General features: G+C 55.7%; 1 protein-coding gene across 1 annotated transcript; it reads right to left on the reverse strand.

The window, feature by feature from the left end:
• Positions 1-1,885: 1,885 nt before the first annotated feature.
• BESB_025340 (uncharacterized protein) lies at positions 1,886-7,383 on the reverse strand (the record flags this gene model as incomplete). The annotated part of the gene is made up of 9 exons (XM_029361222.1): positions 1,886-2,755; positions 2,958-3,020; positions 3,489-3,530; positions 4,060-4,161; positions 4,379-4,474; positions 4,948-5,546; positions 6,109-6,172; positions 6,532-6,622; positions 7,352-7,383. The coding sequence occupies 9 exons, from the start codon at positions 7,381-7,383 to the stop codon at positions 1,886-1,888; spliced, it is 1,959 nt and encodes a 652-aa protein (XP_029215577.1).
• Between the last annotated feature and the right edge of the window lie 2,573 nt (positions 7,384-9,956).

Consider the following 9,956-nt stretch of genomic DNA (forward strand, 5'->3'; position numbering starts at 1 on the left):
GGCATATTCGTCACTCCTAGTAACTTTACAGGTAACAACAAGGGGAAGACAATAGTAATGGTTTTACTGAAAGAGGAATTATAAGACCTTCGGCGGCGCCCCCTGTGTCCCAAATGAAACGGGTTTTCAAGGCTTGTTTTACGTCTGCCGTGAGCCCAGCGCTGAGCCACGCTTTTCGTAAACTGCAGACCCTGGGCGGCATATCTGTGGACATGTTAAGACGTACGTTACTTGCCTTTTTATGTCGGTTTCTGCCGCGTTGGCAAACCCGAATAAGAGGCAAGCAAACCGTTCGGTTGACGGTTTCATACCTAAACTTCCAGCTCACGCCGCGCTGTCCACTCGCACTTAGCAATACGGTGTTACATCACTGGTGGAGAGGCACTTTTCCAGACACCCTTCAAAGAACTTTCGCAGGACTATGCACATGCGACTCTCAGTCTATGCTGCACCTCAGCGAGCCCTGGTGGCCTACTGCGCATTACATCCGGAGGAATGGCGCCTTCCACTTCCGCTGACCGCTGTGCGAGCCAAGTGCCCTGTACCAGGAGGAGGCTTTCTGGTGAGTAATCAGAGCCTGTCGCTACAGTGGGCCTTAGCACAAGAGCGTTCAGTTGATGATATTGCGTGCCAAAACTTCCACTGATGCACGTGAGGGAGATATGTCTGACTTGCCATGTCCCTTCTCCAACTTCTCTGTCTTGTCTTACAGGTTGAAGTGACCCTCGTACATCGCCTGTCTTGGGACCATGCAACGAGAATTCTGCAAGCACGCCAGGTCCTCTGTTGGTAGGCAGACGATATTGGACTCTCGCAGTGCGGGTGGTGACCTCTATGGCTCTTAGGGAACTTGTCGTTGGGCAGATTTAGAGACACCCTGGCGTCCTCGAGCCGGCAACTCGAGCAAAACCATCAATATTTTCCAAAGGTGGTTCAGTTTTTCAGACGCAAACCCTTGTGTGCGACACCGGTTTTAGCAACCTCGTACGTGGAGGGCATCTGATTGGCCTTCCAACAGACACACTGTGAGTCACGTATCGAACACTGGTTACCTTCAGGACGCTGTCTCAGCTCTTTGGTGCCAGGCTTGAGCCTGCGCCTCCTGCGGGCCCGCAGCCTCCAACAGCTACAACCATGAGGCCCGAAAGTGCGCCCAGCCGCTCAAGAACCCCTGACATCAAAGCAGGCCGCCGAAAAACTATGTAGCCAGCGGCGCGTGCCCACGGCCGAATACAGAGACATAAAATTAGTGTACGACTCCGTGAAGTGGCACCACCGTCATAAGCCATATCGTGGCTCGCCGAGTAGGCCAGGAAAAACGTGTCCCCCTCTATGCAAGATCCGCGACATTAACCTGCAATGGTACAAATAGAACAGGTCTTTTCGGTCACTTACTTGCCGGCGGCAGAAGCTCCCCGAGTATGTGCGGTTACAATGCAGCAGCCCCTGTAGGCCTCCTGCGCAGGGGTGTTGTCTCATCCGATCAGTTGCACACCCATCAAATCGATTTTGCGAACCGGAAAAACGCCTTCCCCACTATTCACTCGAGCCGCACGCTCCTCGAGACGTCCTTCCTCTCAGTGCCTAGCGCTCCAAATTCTCACACTCCGAACACATACGGTGGCGCCGCAGATCGCCAGAACACCAGGAGTCTTCCACTGAGTGTTCTTTCTCTGCGGCAGACTTGTGAGTGCATCAAGAAAAACTCCTCCAGGAGTCCAGATCGTTGGAGCCTGCTTTCAGCTGCCAGGAAGACTTACAGCTTCCGGCTGTTTTCTAGGTTATCCGCTACGTCGTATGCGTCTGCCGGAGTGAGACTGTCGCGGGAGAAACGAACAACTCGATTGGGGAAAGGCGAGCCCACCACCCGGCTCTGTCACCATCATCAGAAAGAGACCTTTAAGTCCTGCATTTCGCGGTCAAGACTTAACGGTTCCGCCCCCGCCAGCGCGCCCGAGCTGGCAACGGGATCTCCATCCGCACTCCCCTGTTGCCCGGTGATCTCATGCCCTGCCTCCATCGTCTTGTCAACGTCATCGCCTCTGCTTCTGGGAGCTGGTTTGGCGGCTTGACTCCAACTTTCGCCGCGAAGCAGGCCATGATTTCCCCCTTGTACGTCGCAACCGCTGAGCTGCGCATCCTCCTGAAGCCCTCCAGCAGGCGAGCCGCTGGTACGTCTCTCCTCGCGGCGCGCTACGCCGCGGGAGACGTTGCCACAGCTTCCGCGAGCCTCACAGTCCATCACACTGGCCTGCGAAGCCGTCATTCTACCCGGAACAGCTGGTTCGGTGGCCATCTGCGCTTGCCTCGGTGTCTGTGCATGCCAGGATGAGCCATTCTCATGTGGACGTGGTGCCAGAACAGACTGTTTCTTCACTTCATGGAAGATACACCAACCTCCCACGTGATCGTTGCCCGCACCTTCATTTTGCTCCAGCAAGTCTTTGAACTCGCCAGCCGCTGGGAAGATCGCGAGGCGCCGAGATGGATAAATATGCGGAGCCGCCGCTTCAGACGCCTCCGATCCACGCTCAACACGAGCGGCATCTCGCGCGGCTGCCGCGTCGGCCGCCGCCGCTCCCCAGCATCCTGCACGGATCCGGGCCTCTGCTGCGGCAGCTGCATGGTGCTGTAGCTGTTTGTGCACGGGCAACAGCCGGGAGAACGAGCTGTGGAACTTCAAAGGTATTACGGTATGTTGGGGAACGGCTGAGGCTCTGTAGGGACCGATGGCGTAGCGCCGCAGGCGGCGGAGCTGGGAGGAACACGCCAGAAACAGAAGGAACGACAGTGGCCAGAGCTCACACTGAACCAGGCGTAGGATCCCGCGTGTCGTCACCGAAGGGCCAGCGCGATCTGATGGCTCAGCTCCAGCTTCCACTCCTCGAAAACCCACACCGCCCGCACGCTATCGACCGAGTGCCTAACTGTGAGGCGTAGGATATCCCTATGCTCACCTTCAGGCCGACGCTGCTCAGGAGAAGTCGCAGGTCCATGCCGGGCCGTTCGACAAGATGGAGCTGCAACGCACAACCACGTGACAGGCACCCGGGCCGATGCGCGCTTTACGGGTAGCTCGACACAAACCACGGAAGCAGACGCGAACTCCTCAACCACATCCATAAGCCACATATGATGTGACGCCGAAGTGGATGTCGATCGGACGCCAGCGGCTATGCAAAGCTACCTGCTACCTAGCTAGACTTTCGCCCACACCGCGGTCCCTAGCTACACCGTCGACGTCCTCCCAGTGGCACCTCGCCAACAGCAGGTGCACCGGGCACACATCGTGAGCAGTGACTGCGACCGAACTGAGGGCTCAGCGCTTGCACGGTGAGTCCCCACCCCCTCCCTCTTCTCGCAAGTTACCGCTATTGAGGGGCCACCACAGTCGAACTACTTTGCTTCCCTTGACTGAGAAGCACATCTGCGCTTCCTCGGAAAACCGCAAACTCAAGGCCCCAGAATAGCCGATGGCGCCTTCTCACCCGCAGCCACGCAGCGTTGCGCCGTGCCGTCAGCAGCTCAACCTGACAGGACACAAGGCAAGCACACGGAAGAACAACGAGTGCAGCCCTCTGCCACTCCATTAGTTGGATAGCGACTGGGTCGCGCATTGAATTTGAACCGCGGCAAGTCGTCTTACCTTCTTGCAACCGTCAGCCACTCGCCCCTATCGCTAATTTACTGCCTGGTTGCCACTTAACGACACCATCTCGCCAGCTGTGCCGCTCCGCGCGCTGTGGTGTTGCTTCGAGCGGGACGCGGGCAACAAGGGAGCCTCCCCACAGCACCAGCACAGCCTTTCCACAGCGACTCCAGAGACAGCGCGAAGGCGACGGTGAACTGCTTGAGGATACACCTGTCGATTCCCCAGCCGGCGGGTGTCGCCGCCTCGTCCAGCGGAATCTGTTCTGTCCGCACTTGCCACTCGTGGCTCCAATGGCTCCTTCAGACTTGCATCTGAGCAACCGTGCTGCTCGCCTTCGAAGACAGCCAAGTGTGTGTCGCTGCCTGAGCGTGGCATTCGAGACGCCCAACATGCGGCTGCGTTCTTACCCACACAGGGCCGAAGTCGAAGCTTCCGAACGAAACACCGCAGCGCCAGCTCTCCAACAATCGATAGCTCGGCAGCGTTCCACTAACGCGCACATCGAACACCTGTAGCGGCCGCAGGACAAGACACACGCACCACTTACCCAACATTCTCTGTCACGGGTCTATGTCCTCACATACACATTCAAGCACCTGCCGATTGTGAACTTGCAGTTCCTGCCAAACGAATCCGCCGATTCGATGTGGCTGATTTCGCGGAGAGCCTCCTCGTAAACCCGTTCTAGGGGATCCTAAACCTCACTCTAAGGCCAGGAGAACTCACCGACTGGACGCGGTTCTCGGGTTTCTGCACTGCGTGGGCGAAGTCCCCGTCGTTTGTTAACAGCACGAATCCATCCGCTTCTATAGGCAGTGGTCGCTAAAGCATCCAAAGAAAAGACGGGAATCCCAGTAAGTTAGAGAAGCAACATGCGTGCCCCAAGTTACTCACCACGCCGCTAGACAGAAGCAGAGCTTTTGGGTAGCTGGCGTGGAGAACACACACAAGATCCGGGGGCACCCACAATAATGCCAAAACATGAATAGACCATTGCTCCTGCCCCCCTTTCTTCACGTCGCGTCGAGAGGCGCTGACTGCCGCCTGCGCCCAATTCTTCGGGCGCACACGGCAAATCTGCGCCGTGCTTCGCGAACTCGCTCTCACGTGCGACACTCTTGAAAAATGAAGATGCGCAACACGAAAGAGGGGCGAACCCGCACGAAGCCCGGTGTTCGGCATAGCAGACGCCACCACACTGCGCTCGCACCGCTGATGACCGCAATTCGGCCTTTCTCACCGTCGCCTTCATAGCATGGAGCTGAGGACACGTGGTCAGTAGAGTGTGTACTTACCACTACAATTAGATGCCGCGGCAGCTCAGCAAGGACGGGTTGGGTATCATGTTGAAGACGTGTGCTCATGCGGAAACGGCGGTCAACAAACTCATCGAGAGAATTCGCGTATGTCATGCTTGTGGCACTCTCAATTGTCTCTCGCGCTCTCATGTGACTGGCCCCTGGCTCGTTTCCAGCTCGGCCGCAATCCGTGTCGCTCGAACGCTCACTAGTCGCGGAGCGGAGGCGCCGTCGGTCTCTGGCTCGGTTCTGAGCGACTGGGCTGCTGTCTTCGTCCTCTGATTCTTCGACATCGCCGTAGAGCTCATCGCCGGCGTCGAAAACGTTGGCTCCGTTGAGATAGTTTGACCGCGCCGGGGTCGAGCTCGCCCATGTGCTTGAGACATGCACCACACGCGTCCTTAGCGGCCGTCCTTGCGTCTGTCTCTGCAGATCTTCAGCCTCATCAGGCAGCAACTCTTGTTCCACGTAGAGATGCCTCATTAGAGTATGCAACGTTGGCACGTCCCCTCGTTCTTCGAGCACACACAGCACCCGTCGAGGTTTGACAAGGCCGAAGAGTTGAGGCGTCGCAACGGGCGGGGGCACAACCGCACCTGAAACAAAAATACTCCGCCAGCAAGACCGTCTCGAAACGATACACTCCATGCAGTTGCTCTGGTAGCCAGGGACCGTACTCAACGAGCAGTGGCGGCAGGTCCCACTGCTGTTGGTAGCATAAGGAGAGCTGCCAGCTTTCCCTGGCTGCCGCATGATAGCAGCTATTCACGGAGGCCGTCACACAGGGTTCACGCGACGCCAAAAAAAAGGATAAGAAGTGTTCGCAAATACTCTCATGCGCGTGAGACTTCACAACGCAGGTATCGCTGCTCGGTGTGTTCAAACCTATATGGCACCACGGATATTCTTATGGGCTGCTAGTGCAAAGACGGCTTGTGCCGTCACTCTTAATCAAATCCTGAGCACGAGTGTGCCGTGCCAACGCGGCAGAGTCACATGTCACAAGTTGTTTTATGCGCTAAATGGGCGGGCTTCGATTTTCAACAAGGTGCTTGCCGCAACAAGCCCTTATAACTCCGGTGCTCCCGCCTCCCGTCCGCCTCCAAACCCCGTTGCGGTTACATACGTCACTCGCACACCGCCCTGCTGGTACCCTACCTTTATAGCAAACAGTTGCTTCGCTGCATACTTCGACATTGTTGCGAATCGTCTCTCCGTTAACCTGGTTCACACGAAAACGCGCATTCACCCGAAGCACGCTGGACTGAGCTGCCGCGCGTGAGTACGACACAAGACGGTACCTCAACGGATGGAACCGGACTGGAATCACACGATGAAGACAGCCAGGCGATTCGCAGACCGCACAAGCACTCACGGCAGGTCGTCTGCGCTCCCCCCCCTCCCCCCCCCCCCCCCCCCCCCCCCCCCCCCCCCCCCCGCCGGTCCTCCCTCGTTCGTGTGCCCTTGCAACCTATCTGACACGAGAACGCCCCCGTGCTTCTTATAGCGTTGGAAGGCCTCTGCGGTTCAAGCGTGTCAGCACCCTTTTTTATGAACAGCACCGCACATGAACATGCTCACCGTGACTTGCCCAGCAGCGATTGCCTTCTCTGCTTCTCTTCTAGAGAGCAAGCCTGCAAGGCTCAGGCGCCTCGACAGCCACTCAAAGTTCCTGAGATCAGGAGGAGGCAGCAGGATCAACAAACTCTCTGGGACTTGAAGCGGCATTAGTCGCCGCAGACACGGCGGCCGTTCGTTGGTGCAAAAAAGCACGAGTGCAGTTGGGGCCACTAAAGATATCCTGAAACCACTCCTGCTAGTATCACTCAGTGTTGCGCCGCAACCAATATGAAGACACAGCTCGGTCATGCGAACATCGTGGGACCCCCAGTGAGAGTGCGAGCAAGAGCATAAAAAGCTCCAAACGATTGACGCATGGCTTCTGCACGAGAAACGCGCATCAGAGAGACAGTGAGAGGCAAAAGTGCGGTCTCGCTGACCATCTGCTACTTACAGGTGCATACGGGCAGACACCGCTAAGAAAATGATTCATACGTCAATGAATGTTGTAAGGAAACACATATGGTGATGCTCCTCGTAACGCACGTCCTTCGAATGCGTACAGCCCATCTGCACGTATCAATAAATGCGTGTTCCCTGACCAGCAGAGGCGCGAACCACTTCCGTAGTGTAGCCAGCGGGTGGTGTCCCCGTCACTACTGCCATGAGGCGACCTTGCAAAACCCCCTGAGCTCTCCGCGCTCGCTCCCTGCATCAACGGCTCTGCCGGCGGCTGTGCGTCAAGCGCCCGGTCAACATATGGTCGGGCGGCAACAAGTCTGCTCCTCTCCTCAAGCTAAAAGCAGTCCTAGCCGAATCTACCCGCCCAGAAAGAGCTTACGTTCGGCCCAACTGCAGTGTCCTTCCCAGCATTGCTGTCCTCGGTAATGCCGGTAGGTAGCCAAGCTGCAAGCGTGAGGGTTGTTTTCGGAATAGAAAAAGGCACAGGCAGTTGGTACAAATCACGAGTCCTTCTCTAGGACTTCGGGGATGAACCCTACGATGGCTCCTATCGCGGACGAAAATATCTCACGCTGCTTGAAAAACGAACAGACCGATGGTCTGGATCGGAGCAAACGACCCTGACAAGCAGTTTTACGCAAGTGGCTGACAACACAACCAGAGCTGTTTAGCGCCGACGTAAGCGCGGCTTCCTCTTATCATGCATAGCAGTCTATTTGACCAAAGTTCGACTTCGGTGATTGCCTTAACTGGCATGCAAGACGTCGGCAGCTTCCCCAAAACATGCTTCAGTAGATGCACAATCATCCACTAAAGCATGTTTTGGGCGCTGCACGTGTAAATCCCATGATCAGCTTTACGGCATTCTCATACGTTGCTGATGGCGCCATCGACAGCGAGCAAGTCAAAACCATTCTGGAGCGAGAGTTCGCCGACACAGCGAAACACAACGAAGGCAAATTCTGCGTCGGACCAAGACTGCAGTAAGAGTGTGAGAGTCTGCTGGAAATGGAAGTAAGGGCAAGGGGCAAGCAGGCACTTCTTTTCATTCCGGTGGTTGTAGAGTCGATGCAGACATGACATGCTACGTATGTGGAACGCATGCAAATTGACGCCCGGTTGTAACGCTGCGTAAAGTGGTGTAAAGCGGAGCGCGTGCAGCATGGCTTGGATCCGATGTTGGCCACGAAAGTGCTAGTCAAAAGCGATCATCGCGGCCAATCTTCTTTTTTATTTATCATTTTGAGGCGCTGGGGAAGAGCTTGCCCTTTTGTATACCAAGACAATTGCATCAGGTGTGAGCTGCTTCAAGAAGAGAAGTAGATTCACGGCCTCGCAACCGCAACGCTGTTCCGGTGTCTGTTCTAGCAAAAACGAAGCATGTGCAGTTTCCGAGCCAGCATGGCAAGCCAAAGGTACCGGGAGGGAGCCAAGTTTGAGCGGAGTCTGCGTTCGTTTCGAAAAAAGCAAGAAAACGGGCTAGCTGTCCCCCTTTATGCTGCACAGCGTGTACACACTGCGATGATTATGATGATGATGATGAGTGGCACGTTGATGTCTTTCGTCGCCTCCCTTCTTCTGTGGTACACTCATGCGTCTGCAGTGTTTCCGTAAGTTCTCGCCGCGAACTAGGGTGGGCGGACGAGGAACAGCACATCGGGTTTGCCAGTGGCTATTCCTCCGAGAGGAAGTCGAAAAAAAATGTCGCCATGTTATCTCGATGGTTTGACTTCCACGATTTAGCAATCGGCGCTACTGGAGCACGTTTGTCGCAGCTCCGGTGGTGTCGCTCATAACTACACTGATAAATCCCTTGCACCTTCGATGGTCTCTTTGCCAACACGTGGAGTCCCGTGGAGTCTTCTGGAGACACCCATGAGCCTGCAATGTTTCGTGCAGAAATCATTTCCCACTGACGAGCCTGGGCGCGCGCCTTCCGTTCCCCAGCAGCACCCTAAACCCTTTACCAATTTTGAAGGTTGCCAACGCGTTAGCCTCCGGAAACTACCTTGGGTCCTCTGTTCCTGAGCCCCAGTCCAGTTCTACGATGTGATCTCAGGTGGAAGCCAGTACAGGAATGGGTTAGCACATCGCATACGATCTGGGATCCAGACTGCACAGAACTGCTTGAGGGCGGTTGTCATGATGCAGAGGCAGCTTTCCCGTCAACGCCGTCTCGGGGTCACGCGGTAAGCCTTGTGCGTGAGGCGTACACAAACCAGGCCGACTACAGTCTAAAGCATCGGACAAAGCACTGAGACGACTGAAACTAGTGTGCGCTTGGGATGCTCCGAAAGAGACGGACTCTGTCACCGGCTACACCCGCTCCATGGGCATGCATGGTACTGCATGGCCTGCTGAATGCTGCTTTTTACTTTTACACAGTCATCTGTATTTCTTCCTGCCCAATTTCCTTTTGGGAACACAAGCGTGCAACCTTCTTGAACGGCCCCTTACAGCTTCGCTCTTCTCGTCAACTTCTTCAATTTGCCCGGAGTTTGCCTTTCGCCGACTTCCTTTACCCGGAAATTTTTTGCATGTTCGCCCTTGTTGTTACGTACGAGCGCACCGCTATTTATGAGTGTACTGACATTTCGTGTTTGAGTGAAGCCAACACAACCAAAAACATCCGCCCACCAGCCAAGCAGCTGAGGATTAGCAGTGTACGGAGGAGACGAGCAAAAGAGTACCGATGCTGTAGGATATTAAATCGGCTCGCTTAGCGCTGATGCTCCATCTAGTGTCTGCCCATGTGGCAACAGGCTACTAGCCCCAGTTGCCTAAGACACCTTCGAGCGGCACGCAGAGGCCCTGAGGACCTCGTGTCGACCATAATGTGCTGTACTATCGACACCACCAGAATTCAGGGAAGTTTTCTGGTGGGCTGCCACCCAGCCTTCAAGGATACAACCTGCGCAACTCCGCACGAAAGTACTCATGAAGCGCCATGTACGGTAGATTTCCTGTAGGCCTTACGAGCGTGC

Source organism: Besnoitia besnoiti, assembly GCF_002563875.1.
Source record: "Besnoitia besnoiti strain Bb-Ger1 chromosome Unknown contig00014, whole genome shotgun sequence".
NCBI lineage: Eukaryota > Apicomplexa > Conoidasida > Eucoccidiorida > Sarcocystidae > Besnoitia > Besnoitia besnoiti.